Here is a 16,782-nt window from a genome sequence, read left to right on the forward strand (position 1 = left end):
ACTTGTCACTTCCTTTATGAGCTCAGTAAACAGTTTCCTGATGAGTTTATGGTCTCAGTTGCTAGTTTCACATCTTCTTCCATACATTATGATGTTCATTTAGTAAATTATGGTCCAATTTAAAGTAAAATAGACCATAAAGCTGCATATGCTTTTGGGTGTGGCTACCTTACGATTGACAGGTCACCCTCAGTGAGTCCGTCCAGTGCAGCACACCAAACTTAAATTAGGCAGTGCTGATATACAAAAGCTAGATTCTGTTACTGTGTTGCCTTTTTCTCGCTTTCAATCGTTTCAGAAACATATTTTAGTGAACTGTTAAGCTGCAATACGCTGATTATAGGTGACAATAGAGCCTCCTAAATGTTACACACTGGACCTTTCACTTCTCCAATTGTTCTCCCAATATCTGTTATTGGCTGTGTACACATCACATCAAAACTTGTGGGGGGAAAAAACACCAAAATGTTCTTTTTTAGTATTTTCCATAACCACAAGCTTTTAAAAGACGGTTTTTGTCCCTACGTGCACATACGATGATATCACCTATAATGCAATCAGCTGTCATCAGTAATGCTCTCATCTTTCCTAATAGAGTGAGTCAGAGAAGAGAGGAGGAGAAGAGGGGGCGGACACTTGCTGAGTGTCGAGTGTTTGGAAAATGAGCGGCTTCTTAATAGAATTCACCATGGTGTCTTTTCCTAAGGTGTCACACACAGATGCATACACACTGAACACAGGAAACGCACACTGATTCATGTACACACAAACAGAGAGAGAGAGAGAGCTGGGGGAAGTGAGCAAGTCTAATTGAAAAGAACCAAGCAGAGAGAAATCTGATAGCTGCATTTTGGCCTGAGGGGGGGAGGAAAAAATGGGAAGAAACGGGAGAGATGGGGTGAAATGAGGGGAGGGAGAGGGACAAAGGGGTAGAGAGAACAGACAGAGGACAACACAAACTAAGTTGATGTCATGAGGTGATGATTTGGACTTGCTTCTTTGTACTTTTCTGACAATTTTAGACTTTTATCAATGAGATGTTGTTGGTGCCAGAAATGGTTCATTTCCGACAGCTTTAAAGAGTTTGTTCCCCAAAATATAAACTTAATTTAGTTTTCTCACCAAAAATACAATCGAGGCGAGAGAGGGATTTTGAGCATACTGAAAACTACCACTTTATACCGACAAATTAGTCACAGTGTTTGTTCTGCAGATTATTCGGAGTAACAAGGAAAACCGTTTGTGGGAAAAAAAATTCACCTCCTCTGTATCGAGGTGAAGGCAGAAATCTCAGAGACACCTCAAAACCTGGATGAATAAAAACCAAAACTATGTGCATGTGCGTCATACTACTTTATTAATGAGATACAATTTAGTTTTTTTAGTACATATGACGTCATGAAAGGGCAGACGTGTCAAGAATAAAGTATATATTATTATAATTATAATTAATAAAGATTTGACAGTAAAAATAGTGAGCAAGTATCCAAAGTCACACAAACAAGAATAAATACAACAAATTTATTTATACAGGCTTACCTATATTAAAAGGTCAGTTCACCCAAACAACAACAATAGATTTGCTTTTATTTACTATATTAAGATATTTTCCATTAAGATTCCTTTAGATACTTCAATACAGTTCAGGTTTATGGAATATAAGACTTCAAATGTGTTTTCTGAGCACTGAAAAATGACATTTATTCAGGGCCAAGTCATAACCAAAGTTATCTCAGGACTCTTTTTTTCATATAAAGCAGGTCTCGACCGTACTCCTTATAAAAGTCCCAACAGTTCCCATCATGAGCATCCATCTGGCACCTGACGACAATGGCAAGGAAAAAACTGTACACAGCACATTTGCTGACCTTTAAAAACCATCCCAGCACCATTCAATACACTGTATATGTGTGTATCACTACTGTGTATGATCTGTCTATGATCTTGTTTATATTCTGCTGGTATTTTAAGCTACATCCCTCTGCTGGTTTAAAAACTATGTTTAAAAGTGTTTTCATGCTGCAAACATATTTTGGTCGATATAGTTGTCGCTAGTGTTTGTGTTCAGTGCTGACTCAGTCAGAGCTGTCATTATTTCTTCCGGCCTTGCACATTTGTCTCGTACGTAATCATTTTTCAGTTGTGACTGACTGCCTGTATACAGTAACTCACTGGGTTGATCTGTCACACACAGGAAAATAAAGGTGCTAACGGACTGATGTCCTCCCATAGAGGAACCTTTTTTAGTCCCACAGAGGGACCTTGTTGAATAAGGTTCTTTAAATGTTCTTTTAAAATTGTGATCAAGTTGTAATGATTTCAGTCCTGGTTGATTTGGCTCCTTGAGCAGTTACTTTATCAGACACACATCAAAAGAATAGCTGGTCTATCTGTTTACAGTGTAACCAAACAAACTTGTGAAGAAATCATTCAATAATTGGCCTTTTTGTCTAACGCCACGAGCAACCGATTTCACACAGCACGAGTTACCACACAACAGGACACAATAAATTGGTTACCTTGCTGAGAAGTTTGAGGTGTTGCAGCCTTCTGCTCTGCAACAACCACGTCTTGTTTTTGTAAACCTATTTGAGACGAACAATCGTGGTTAAATACTTACAATTCGTGTGATTAAGCCACCCAGTGTTTCACCAGTTGAACACTTTTAATGTGAAGCAGCAGCAGCAGGTTTGCATCAGCTCTGATACGACTATAGGACAGTGAACAGTAAACAGTGAGGCTCATATTAAAGAGATCAAATTAGAAACAGTAACACTGAATTACACACATGCATTGTTTCCCTGTGATTTCCTCATACTAGTTAGTCAATTTGAATCCAGCAAAAGAATGGCGTACTCCGCCACTAACAATGAAAACTATATGGAGGGATAATTATAGAATTAAAATACATTAAATAATAATGCAGATCATTAATAGTATAAAAAATACGTTTTTTTTAGGGTTTAATTTTAAGGATTATAACTTTAAACAGCTGGTTCAGTAAATAACCCATTTTAAAAACTTACTTTTAACATATAGTGTTGTATGGAAAACAAGTATATTAACATAGCTGTTAGTATATATATATATAAAAACGTTTACTTGAGATTAAATTAAAATGTAAAACAGAAAAAAGAATAGATATTAAAACGTCCTCATAACATCTTGTAAAAAACGACTTTAAAATCACTTTTACAGGTTAAAAAATAAATATTCTGAGCCAAATCTAGTAATAAATCTCAGGCTGGCACATTGTTGCTTTAGCCCACTTAGATTTAATGTTTAATAATGTTGTTTAATTTGGGCTTAGAGACACAAACAGGTTTTTCTTTCTCACTAATTAAATGTTATTTTTTCTCCCATCATTATTATTTATAACCATCGTTTTATTTATTTGCTGCAGGTTTTTTTTTTTTGCCAACAGCACCACGACAAAACAGAAAGAAAGAAAGAGTGAGAGACTCCTGCATAATGTCCCTTTGTCCTGCCCACACACACACACACACACACACACACACACACACAATGACATGGACACACAAAGTTCGGACACCAACATGGACTAATGAGAGGTAAGAGTAATTTGTGTTACTGAGATATAGTAACAGCAAAGGACACAAAGTGAATTATATTATAACCCAAACAAAGGCCACGCACACACACACACACACACACACACAGACACACACAGCAGTAGCACGGCCTTTGTCTTGTTTCCACCGTCTTAACTCTCACATGTAATTAGCCTCACTCTCCCTGTCCGTCGCAGATACCGATAGCACACAGGAGGGGGTCAGGGTGTGTGTGTGTGTGTGTGTGTGTGTGTGTGTGGTGTGTGTGGGTGGGTGGGTGGGTGGGTGGTTGTGTGGGTACGGGGACAGGGGGGGGTCCGAGCGTCTCAAGGGACAGGTTATGACAAATAAGATTAATGTGTCCCCTATTTCCAGACTGGTGCACTGGCCTCTCTTGCTCACACACACACACACACACTCACGTCATAAAAAAACACACATACACGCCTCCCTGATAGCTTTTTCTCTCAGGAGAGGGTCCATATGGGGACCAGAGTCGGGTGGGACTGTGTGTGTGTGTGTGTGTGTGTGTGTCACTCTACTACGTCACCTCTGTCTTTTTCCTTTGTTGTCTTCTCTTCTCTTACGTGTCTTTTGAGACTCACAGCTGCGCTCGTCTTTATTCTTGTATCAAAGTTTTAAAAGATTGGTTTTTTTTACCGTTGATCCAATAAATGCAACAAACTCAATGTAGAAATGAATAAGAGCTAATGCTAAACCTGGGTTCTACTTGTATGGTAGTGTGATTTTTTTTTAGTAATCATCATCCATAAAATAAAGCAGTAGCAGCTCAAAGTCTGAATTCAATGATTGTTTCCTTATAAGCAGAAATATTTAAGTCCTGTAATAAACAGACATTTTTTGTTCCATTGTTGAGGAATTACATTTTATTAGTCAAGCTGTTTCTCCTTTTAACTGACAAAAATATTAAGCTTTGTGTTATTAATATTATTATTACTTATATTATTAATGTCTGCATGTGTACATGTAGCTTTCATTAGCTCCTTCAAACTTGCTAAATTTTTGTTTTAATCTGTTAATTATTTTTCCGCTTTATTGCTGAAAACATCACTGATTTCGAGTAAGGAGAAGAGATTTTGACTCTGACAACAGCTGCACATCCAGATGCTGCAGCCTGGTTAGCTAGCTCCTAAAAAAAACTATTCTGTCTGTTTTTAACTTTATTGTGACACAAATACAGTCATCTGAAGAGGAAGCGTATGGGTTGGATTAAAGAGCAGCAGACATTGAGACGATCCACTCAGCCAGATGAGTGGGACCAGCCCACCACGGCGGGTGCTGTCGCCCCAGGAGGAGAGGAAGAGAGCCGGGATGAATTAAGAGCCGCGCTGGCCCAGCTTGGACTTCTCGAGGTCTCAGTCTGGACAAAATGTGGCTGTACAAACAACGGGAAGCCAGAGACTGCTGTGTCCATATCTTCACAGAGACCTGCTCAGTTAAAACCCTGAATAGACGGACAGACAGCGTTCGGACAGATGTATGTAACATACTGCAGTGATTAGTTATGATCTTACGTTGATGATATTTTTGTTGAAAACCACACAGTGTATCTCATCACTTCTCTATGTATTTTTTTTATTTCTCAAAGGTTCAACAACAGTGAGTGTGACAGACAGCATCTGGCTGCAGTTTCACCAGCAAGCGTTGACACGTCGTCTCACGGTTCAGCTGGTTCGACAGAGCTGATCTGAGTTCAGTGCTGATAATGCTGTCAGATATGTCGGCAAGCACGCTGATGTCCTCTGTGGATGTGAAGTGTGTTTGTGTGTGTGCTGAAGAGTTGTTCTCAGTGAGGGGAAGAAGTCATCTATCCACACACACACACACACACACACACACACACACACACGCTGTTGAACCAGCACGCCTCTGCCCCCCTTTTCACCCTTTGACCTCAGCTCTTTTGGCCTTCCTTGCTTGAGTGGTCATTACATATAACCAAGACAAAGAGGAAATCTGTCTGTGTGTGTGTGTGTGAGAGAGAGAGAGAGAGAGAGAGAGAGAGAGAGAGAGAGAGAGAGAGAGAAAGCAGGTTGATGAACCTCGCTGTTACCCAAAAAACACTAAAATTGGATATAAAAAATTACATGCAGCTCCATTTTCCTAGCAAACATCTTAATTGCCAACCCAGATAACGCTCACTGGCTAGAACCTGGTGGGGAATTATTTAAACTGCCTGCAGATGTATATGTAAGAGACACCCACAATGAGTCTGGCAGTTATTGAACAGTAACACTCAGTGTGAGGCTAATAGAGGAGAGATGTGATCTCCTGCTGTAAAATCAGATGTTAAACTTTGTTCTTTGTCCCTCGACATACAAGATTGCCCCAAAATGTTAGTTTTTTTCATGAGCAACAATTTATTTTGCCACATATATATATCAACTCTTACATTTTACAAACACTGGCACAGTAAGTGAGGATGAGAAAAAGAGTTTCCTGGATAGTTTAACATTATTGTTGGGGTTGTATTTGAGCCATTTTCCAAAAAATAGGAGCTTCTTTTCTGAATAATCCTGTTTTTTTTATCGTGTTTATCCTCAGAAGCCAGTATATCACATTTCACACATGCATAAATAAAGTGTACATGGAGTCTAAATACAGGGGGAAAAAATAAATATATATAACTATAAGAGTTACTTCGTAAATAAAACTTCTAAAATGACCAGCTTTGACATTAATAACAATGTTATAGTAATAATAATGGGATAAAACAAGAGTACTCTTACTTTTGAAGCACTTTTTGGTACTTTTTGACTTTTTTTACAGCGTGATATTTCTATTTCTATTACCTGTACACCTAAAACATATAATTGACATTATATCAGTATTTTGGATGATTGTCACATGAACCATGAGTCAGTTTCAACCTTATGCAAACGTATTATACGAAACTTAGACTGTAGAGCGTGATACACAGAGCGTGAAGTTCCCTTCACTGTTCAAAGTTCAAGGTTTGTTGTGTTTGTGTGAATTTGTCTGTGAGTTCAGTGTTGTGTGTGTGTGTGTGTGTCTGTATATATGTGTGTGTGTCTGTATATGTGTGTGTGTGTGTGTGTGTGTGTGTGTCAGCCCCAGAGGTATAATCTTTTCCCCTTGTACTCCCGCTGTGCTTCTTCTCGCTCTCCCCCCAGATCTGAGCCCGTACCCCCGACTGGGACAATGAGTGTGTGCGTGTGTGTTGTGTCCTTCCCAGTGTGTGTGCATGTCGCAGATACCCAGGAGACACTCACCCAGTGGCATCTCTGACACACACATGCCTGAAGGCCCCCGAGGGAGCGAGAGAGCAAGAGCCAGAGAGACGAATGAACAAAAATCCACACAGCTCGATCTGTTGGTGACAGTGAAATCCATGCACACTGTTTAATTGCGGTAGTTTTTTCTTAGTATTAAAGATTTATTATTAGTAGACGAAGAAGAAGTAGTGGTGGTGGGGCTTTTTAATGGAGAAACTGAGAGAGGACGGAAAAGAGGACACGAGATGAAGGGAAATCAACAATTTCTTAGAACTAATTGGATTAATAGGAAGCAAGCAAAATGAATGTGGGATGATCCGAAAGATCGTGTGTGCGTGTCAGTGTGCGGCAGAAACCAGCCACAGAAAACAGATTTAGATGGACAGAGAAAGAGAGAGAAACAGAGAGAGACAGAGAGAAAGAGGGAAAAGGACAGAGAGAGAGAGAGAGACAGATTTGGAGACACGTAGAAGTAAGAAAAGAAAATCATCAAGGCAAGAAGAGAGAGAGAGAGAGACGTTCCTCCTCTCTGTCCTGGTCTGAAACTAATTGGTCCAGGATTAGAGGAGATTATATATATATATAAAAAAAGAAAATACAGAAAAATTATACAAAGCCCTCCACAGGTCTGGTTTCCATGGCGATAGTCTGATGTGCAACAGTGCAACAGCAACAGGGAGAGAAAATAAAAACCAGTTGCTTTGCCACGACGACACAGTTACAAACCAGTCGTACGAGACTATTTAGAGGAACGATGAAGCTCATTAGAGAGCCGAGCAGGTAGTGAACCTGTTGTTAGTCTTTTATTACCAGGAGCAGTTTTACAGCCTGTCGACACCGAGCTGCCTCGCAGTTTAGACTAATTAGTGGTAGTAAAGTGTAAGAAAGAAGTGTGTGTGTCCGTGATGCTTGTCTGCTTGTCTTGGTGAAGCTGTAGAGAACAAAACACAGAAATCCTGTTTCATCGAGATACAAGTTACAACAAACAACAGTGAAAGTAGCAATAAAAGTTGCTGATGTTAATAGTTTGACATCAGATCAATACTCTCGTGTCTGTGTGTCAAGTATGAAGCTAGAACCAGGAGGCCCGTTAGCTTAGCTTAGCATAAACAACTGGAAACAGCTGCTAACACATGTAAAGCTCGCTATTCAACAAGTTACCTTATTCAACTTGTCATTTTTATGTTCCTGTTTTTGTACAGGTTAAACCAAAGATATCTATTTAATTAATTAGTGAGCATTAGAGGTCTCACAGGCCACATTCAGACTAACGTTTAGGAGGCGACATAGCATTGGTGCTAACACAGACTTCTCCCGCTAAAGGTCTTCCAACAGAAACGTTGAGCGGCCGGCTGTGGCTTGGCAACGGTCCACATAAAGTACAGGAACATTACAGAAAGCAGGCCGTCAAACGCACACACGCTTACTTTCCAGGACAATTACTATTGTAGATTATTATTTTATTATGTTGTCTCAGAGCATTTAGTCATTTTTCAGCGTTTTGGCGTCTTCAAACCCAAATACGAGTCCAGTGGCGGTCCTTCCTACAGGCTACATAGGCGCTTGCCTAGGGCGCCACCTAGTGAGGGGCGAAAAATATTAAAATTAAAATTATAATTTCTATTTATTTTTTCAACAGTTTTTGCCATCCCTCCCCCTTCAACAATACTTTGACATAAAAATAAATTAAACTTAAGTAAAAGAAATGACAATTCTGACGTGACCTTTAGCTGTTACACGTCACGGTCTCAACATGCTAGCGCGCACACTGATGCACAGTCGGTCGGTCGGCTGTGTCTCGACGCACTTTCGAAAGCACAGAAAAGAAGAGCAGGAGAAACGTCCAAAAGAGAAAGTTACGTAAAGGCTCAATAACGCCTCAGTGGTCCGGCCACAATCAGGATCAACCATGAGGTTGGTGGTCAGATCTCCTACGAGGAGGTTATTGATGAAGGAAGGCCAGAAAGATTGCATTGTGAATGAAGTGTGATATTAGTGTGAAGTAGAATATATTATTCTATTCACTTGGGGTGTTTGAACTTTATTTGTTTATTTTGTATATTATATTATAATAGATTTTATGAATCACATTTTACAGAATCTAATTTTGCACACAATGTTTTATTGTTAGTTAGATTTTTTGTTTTGATTCTTTAGTGTGCACTACTGTTAAAAATATGTATATTTATTATTGAACAGGGTTATTCTTTTGCACATATTGTTATATTGTTTGTATTATCATTGTTTAAATAAATGTGCAATTCTTTGGACAGCTCGCCTAGGGCACCAAATGGTCTAGGACCGCCCCTGTATGAGTCACACAAACCCCCTCCAACAACGTAGCCTCACATGTTGTTTTAATACACCTGCTTAGTAGGCATATCTCTGAAGTTTGTAGTGAACCAACTGCTTTCAGTCTTTATGCTAAGCTAAGCATTTTGTATCAGTATTATGTTACATTACTTATTTTGTAACTCATTAGGAAACAAAAGGCATTTAGTGTTTTCAAATCTGGGGTTGAATGTTCCTTGTAAATGATATTCAAATAAAAATTATGACATTTTAGGAATAAAACGACATACTGAACAAGACACACTAAAAGTTTTAGACAGACTTCCTTACAGTTTTTTTGTTTTTAGAGGAAATGCTGCCATAAAATAAAGTTTAATTGGTTGCATTAATCACAAAAACAGTCAGCAGTGGGAGGACTGTCATTTCTTTTTCTCAAACCAGTGCACAAGGCAACAGACAAAACACTGGAAAAAAAAAAAACCTCATGATACTGAAAATTAGAAGGGTTTGATATTTAAAAAAAACAATCTTATGTCTAACTAACTATTCTCACCCTCAGACACAGAGAGAGAAATAAGGAGAGGGCAGAGGTGTGCAGAGAAAGAGAAACCTCCTGAGGCGTCACAGAGTCAGAACAAGAACACCGCTGCTCAAAAATGTTAAACTTCAATTATTCGCTGAGGCATCTTCCTGTTTCAACACCCAAAAAAACATCTGCTGTTAATTAAAAACAGCCTTCTACCTTTCAAAGAGCACACACTCATACATGCTGCTCTCATATATATATTTATTTATATATTTATATATTTCAGTGCTTGAACAAAGGTTTTACAACATATCAGCTGTTGTTTTTTCTATTCGTCTGTGAACTCTGATGCTTTCCTCGCTGTCAGTCTTACAGGATGAAACTTCAGGTCTTTCCTGCCTTTTTTTTCTCTCATCACTTCTGAAATATGTTCTCCAGTTTTTACAGAAGGATTTAAAGGTTTTATACGTAGTTTTCTAGAAAAAGCTGTCGTTATTGTTGGCTAAAATCCTGCGTCCATGTGTGCGGATGTTTGACATTTTTTCAGCCGCTCTTAAGTTACTGTAGTTGTGCAGAGAGCAGCAGCGCCACTTGAACCAGATGGATCAGTGTCCATCTTGTGTTTCATAGACGATCTGGCGACTTGCTCGTCACCAGACAAACTCTGTGTGTTATAATTATTCATACTGAATTTGAGGTTACCCAAGAGAAACCAAAAAAAACAGGAGAGTGCCATGAGACTGGTGAAGTACTTTTACTAGTGATCATGTTAGCGAGCCAGCTGCAACCCAGCTGCACCGCTCCACAACGCCAGCTGACAACCTGTAAACCACCAACCAGATAATTTACCAGCCAGTGCAGCCTCGGGAGTCTGGATGAATTAACTGACTAAGGTTGCTGCCGTCAAATAAGGGACAACTTGCCAGCAGCCCGATGCCTGGGGGACACAAAACAAGCGAGAGGGGGTCTGGGGATCGTCCCCCATGAGGTTTTAAATGTCAGGTAACTTCATTTCCTCCATTCTTGTGAATCTTTATGGACTCATTTGTGTTTTTTATGCATCAGTTTCAAACTCTGTCTGCTACTCACAACATGATAGTGTGTGAGTTATATTAAGGAATAAAACATCATATCATGGACATGTTTGGTCCCTTTAAACTATGGTGGATGACTTTTATTTGTTGGATGTGTTTTCAAACTTCTGCATTTGCTTCTGTGTATTCATTTTTTCTTATGTGTTGAGCTCTCAAGGACTAATATTATTTCTTTATATGTATATATTTTGTGGCTTTGTATTCATTTATTAGATAGGACAGATGAAGATTGACAAGAAAGGGGAGAAAGAGGGGGGAGATATACAGCAAAGGTCTGCAGGTTGGAACTGAACCCCGCTGCAGTAAAGACTTAATACATCTTATTTACTAATCTTTGTTATATTCTAACCAAATGATTTCACCCAATACAACCATTTTAGTCTTTCTTTCTCAGTCCCACACACACACACACACACACACACACACACACCTGGTCTTGCTGCCTCGCTCAGCCAGATGTTAGCATTGAGATTTCGATGTAAAATCAAGTGTGAGAAATGTTTTTAATTATCTAGCCACCTGGGCAGGGTTGTAGCATGCAGACACACACACACGCACACACACACACACACACACACACACACAGTATATATTTTGAATAAAACAGCATCCCTTGCTTTGACGCACATTAACTTGTAATGATTCTCTACATGTTGACTTTCTAACGTAAAAATAAATCTGTATTTTGTCCAGAATAAATGAGAGTCGCAGGGATAAAATAATACTCACACACACACACACACACACACATATGTTTTCAGGTAACAGATGTTGTCCTTCTTTTAATTAAAGTCAACAAATTAAGACATTGTACTCACTCACTGCTGCAGAAACAGGCCGTTACAACACACACACACACATTATTCTGTAATCGTCTGTAGGGGGGAAACGGAAACTCAAGGGCAGCTGAAGACATTTGATGTTCTTCTTCAGACTGTTTTTAAGCTGTTGTTGTGCTTCAGCAGGTTTACGGATCTGACTGAGAGGCTTTTTGAAATCACAGGTTTGAATCCAGACATCACACGTGGCACCGAGTGGAGGCGGTGTGTGTGTTTCAGCCCACTGAGCCACAAACAGCATCATGGTGTTAACATGTCAGTCTGCAGGATTTGTTTTCCTTTGTCCGTCTTTCTTGATCTTTCTGGTCTAATATGAATATAATACAGTTTAATACAGACCAGAAAGTAGTGGATGAGACCTTTACACACGTATGATCTGTGGTTTCCTTCTTCAGAGAAGTCAAACATGTCTCACTGTTGCTTTATTGACCTTAGCATCAACACTTTAATGTCAATACTTCCTCTGCAAAGACAGCTGTAAACAAGTGTTTCATGGACAAACTGAGGCAAATGTTTTTATTCAGACTTTATTGTTGAGTGTTTAACAGTTTCCACATGATACTTTTTCTTAACCAAGAAGTTCCTTAAGTGTCTGACCTATTCCACTTTTTTTGGGGCCATTGCAGAGTTTTGACTGACAGCAGGAGAAGGTGAAACTAGAGAGGCGATAATATCTGGATCCCAGAGTCCTGAAGTCGCAATCTGCGTACCTCACACAATGAGTGTAGGTATTTTCTAAAGGGGAGACACAGAATTAGTCAGCATTAGTCTTACTATTATTATTATTATTACAGCAGATACCAGGTTGAAGAAATACCTCAAAATATGTATTTTATATCACAAGTGAAGGTTTAATAAGTTTCAGTGTGTAAATTCCCTGCAAACAAAGACTTCTTGAAGAAAAAGAGTTAAATAATCGGAGCTGTTTCTTTGGATTTAATTTGTTTAGTAGCAGTAGCATTATAATGATTATTAATAATAATAAATACCATTGATGATATGTATATGAATGTTGAACACAGATCAGTATTTGAACGTAAATATTCAGATTAATATTATTTTATCCTCTTCGTCCATATAACTACATTGTTCCCTCCGTTACTGACCCTGACGTTTCCACCTCGCCCTGCACTCACGCTCCAACCCGACGGTTAGTTTTATGACAACTTTATCCTGTTGGATTTGGTTATTGTTAACGATGCTTACCACCACTGGTGAGTTTGAGGCAGCTGTCTTCACCTTGGCTACACTCCTGTTGGACTTCACAGCTCTCGGTGGATCCTTCAGGGCAGGAGTAACACAGCAGAGAGAGGCCTGGGGAAACAAAGACAGTCAGTGTGTTCATTTAATATAAATATCATCACATTTAAACTATCACAGCTGCTAAACATAATGTGGATATCTGGCTTTTTTGCTTTACTTTTTAATTAATTGGTATCTGACAATGTAATACCATCATTGTTATGATGTGACTTTATTTTGCATCTCCATGATGTTTTCTTGTCCGTTTTCCTGACCAAATGTAGAAAAACTACACATGTTACACTGAATGAAGGCAAAACTATATACAGATTATACAGACAAACACCTCAAATGTTTGACTCATAACTATAAATATTATAAAAACTAAAAGATATGAACAAACTATTTTGGAAAAGGAGGTTGTGCTTCAATAACAGGAAGCCAGAAATCCAGTGAAGGAGGAGAAATACCCGTCCTTGCCAAACAGCTGTGCTGAAACACTTGAGCATTTTTCTATTGTGATGTGAGCCAAATAAATAAAGAGAAAGTTTTGTATACTTTTGTTTTGGGTTGATGAAATTGAGGGATTTAATGTCAGGAAGTGAAAAGTTGGATGTTCAACCCTGAAGCAGAATGACTGCGGCACACCAAAGAAGGCAAGAGCTTTTATCGCTCTACCCCCCAACAAAGGACGTCCCTGATTTGTTGTATTTCATAAATATACAATCTTGTCAATAAAGCAAACCCCCCCCCTCCCAAAAAAAAACAACACATCAGTGAACTGCATGTCCTGACACATCATAGAAAAATGTGATGAATGAATATTTATCACTGACTCTGCAAATGTGAGCAGACAGAACATGTAAACGGCACACTGATCTGCCAAAATGTTCCCTCAGGCTGATGTTTCCTCTTTATGAAACATATAATCTCTTTGACTTAGCTCCACTCGCCGGGCGCTTTTAAAAGAAGCGAGCGTTGATGAAAGCAACACTGATTCCTTCTTCAACCCCCTTTTTTTTTATTATTCTTACCACATCCAAACATGGCAAAGCTGACAGCCAGGCAGAACACCACAGAGCTCCTCATCGTGACTGGAAGCAACGTCTGAAAATTAAAACAAAAAGAGAGAGATTCATAATATTGTCACTGCTGGATGAAAGGCAGGGAATTAACTTAGTAACATAAAGGAATAATACGTTTCAAAATATCACCTCTGCATATTTTTTGCGTTCTTTTTTTGGGGTCAAGAGATTTTTCATAATAAAAAAACCAGCCTGATGTCTTATTCTTGTTTTAGGAATTACTAACAAAATGACTTAAAATGAGACCAATAAGATAGAAATTATGACATAAATCATATAAAAACATATTAATGTACGTAGACGTGTTGAGTTATCAAACACTCACCTGTGAACGAGAAGAAAATGACTTTCAGCTCACGAAGAAGAGGTTTTTTAAAACGGCACAAACAGCAAAATCAACAACCCGTTTGTTTGGGTTCAGAGTCCATGTTCAGGGTCTAAATATTGGTCAACACAGCGCAGAACTTGTGTAACACTAGAGAGGAAGAATTAATAGTTTTCTGTTAGGATATTCACTTATTTCTGATTGATGGACTGATTAAAAGAACACATTAAGACTTTTATTTGATTTATAAATGAACAGCAGTTGTCAGAGGGACAGTGAGGAACATGCAGGGGGAGTTACTGATTACATATCACACAATTACGGTAATTCAGCTCGGGGGGAAAAACACTGTTTAACCCGAGATTTGTTAATGACGGGGAGAGACGAGGAGGAGGAACAGATGAATGTGAAGAAATCAATAAATGTGAAGCAGTATGTTGTGACTGTTTACCTGTGTCTCTTGTAAATATACCTTTAATGTTTTTTAGATTTGTAGCATGTTGGTGCGGATGTTTCATTGAGTTCAGGCTCCAGCTCACTGTGGAGTCGTATGTTAGTTTAAACTCTTAAACTATTGTACACTGTAGAACCAGAGAAGTTCATTTAAAAAACAAAACATTGTTGAATCTGATCACATGAAAATCTTTGAGTAACACAAACTTTTTAGGTTAAAAAAGATTCTCGATTAAGTCCCTTTTACTAATAATTTTAAGTGGCGGTAACAGAAACAGACTTTTACGAGGTATTTTGTATTAAGTATTAATAGAAATTACAAAATTAAGTCATTCTCACTTAAAGTATTAAAGCTACTTAATCAAGTTTTTTTGAACTTACAAAATGTAGTTTTACTTAAAAACTTTACAGTACGTGTGATATCTCCATCAGAGAAGAAGGGTGCTGAGACAGAGGCTGGTATATTGACAATAAGGTATGGTAGTATGAAAGCTTTATATTATATTTGTTTGGTGCCACCTCAGTCAAAAAAAAGTTCCTAACCCAGGTTGTATCTCCAGGAAGGAATTGAGAGATTAGCACATTGTTTTGTTTTAGTTTCATCTTTGTTGACAATAAGAAAAAACTTTATCCTTTAAAATAGAAAATAAAATAAAAACAGACCTGAGAGTATCACCATCTAAGCCCAAAGAAAAGAGTATTGATTTTAGAATTACTGAATCTATTTGGGTCCAATAAACCTCAAAACCTGTAGAAATGAGTGTAAGTGAATCTCAACAGGTCTCACCTTGGGACCCACATTTTCCCATATTATTTATCATTTATCATCATTATGACCTTTTATTAACATTAAATACGCTCATAGTTTCATCCCTGCCAATTAGAGTTACATTACTTTATTAACATCATTACAACAACTGCATAACTACTCACAAAATAAATAACAATAAAACAACTTTGTCAAAATAAATTTACAATAGTTTTATTTTTTCAAGCACACACAGTCCAACAGAAGCTTTATACCTTTATGAACTTTAAATCCATTTAAAATAAATATTTTCTCGATGTGTTTCTCTGTCAACAATGAAAACTGCCAGCAGAGCTGTTTTTTTATTATGAAATGTTCACTCTGTAAAGTGTCTCAACCTCTCGCCGCCGTCAGAGGGGACACAGGTTTTTATGTCAATAAACATTCAATCAGGACTGAAAGTCTCCTCCGGGTTTTATGAGTTTTATAATCCTGAATTCATATTAAGTCCTTCTTTCTTCCTGCTCTCTCTCTCTCTGTGCAGATCATTGTGAGCTTCAGATCCTGCTGCAGGGCTTCACACACACTTACATATACATGCACCAGAAGCATGAAATCAAAGTGCATGTTACAGTATTTTCTTTATGGACCTTCCCGAATCAGTTTCTGTGCTCAGAGATCATTTCAGTGTGAATAATAGATACGATTATATCACAACCCGTAACATGGTTGTGTCTTCTCCGACCTACGAGCAATAACAATCAATTGAAGATGCAGGCCAGTGTCATGTTTAATTCAGAGGAGTTTGAAGTATAATTGTGAATCATTTTTTCCCGGGGGGGGAAGCTCCACGTTTTCTCACAGAGGTTTAAACGTCGCCCTCTGAAAGCAACATGACTTTCCTTTGCCATTGCAGCTATTTAGGCTAATGACTGGCTGTCCCGCTGCTCATTACTTCTTGTCTGAGGCCGAGCTAAAGGCTGGTGTAATGAGGCAAACCACAGATTTTATTTCTTTTCTGGTGCCGGTTCAGCTGTTAGTGGAGTTTTTTTTCTTGGTGCCTCTGCAGCGCTCACACCTAAACCTACACAGATGTTTACTGCAAGCTACACAGGATGTTATACTTATTCAGTTACATGTTAAGAAAACTGTTGTCTCACCGTGGCGTTGTGTGATTAAACTGTAAAGTAACACTGGAAGCAAACTGGTCATAACTCTCTGTGGCCACCATCACAATGTCAAGAGACTCTGACTTGTTTTTGCCATTTAACATGTAAATAATACGTTTGTTTTCTGTCCAATAATGACAAAAATGGTAAATAATGGGTCCTTGATTTAAGACAGGAGGT

The 16,782-nt window shown here is 38.4% G+C and overlaps 1 protein-coding gene across 1 annotated transcript; it reads right to left on the reverse strand.

Moving 5' to 3' along the window:
* Nucleotides 1–12,091: 12,091 nt before the first annotated feature.
* Nucleotides 12,092–14,323, reverse strand: LOC127357650 (CD59 glycoprotein-like). The gene is made up of 4 exons (XM_051389983.1): nucleotides 14,233–14,323; nucleotides 13,857–13,929; nucleotides 12,787–12,894; nucleotides 12,092–12,315 (listed from the first exon to the last, which is right to left on the reverse strand). The coding sequence occupies exons 2-4, from the start codon at nucleotides 13,909–13,911 to the stop codon at nucleotides 12,149–12,151; spliced, it is 330 nt and encodes a 109-aa protein (XP_051245943.1). The 5' UTR covers nucleotides 13,912–13,929; nucleotides 14,233–14,323; the 3' UTR covers nucleotides 12,092–12,148.
* Nucleotides 14,324–16,782: the final 2,459 nt, after the last annotated feature.

Source organism: Dicentrarchus labrax, unplaced genomic scaffold (genome assembly GCF_905237075.1).
Source record: "Dicentrarchus labrax unplaced genomic scaffold, dlabrax2021, whole genome shotgun sequence".
NCBI lineage: Eukaryota > Metazoa > Chordata > Actinopteri > Moronidae > Dicentrarchus > Dicentrarchus labrax.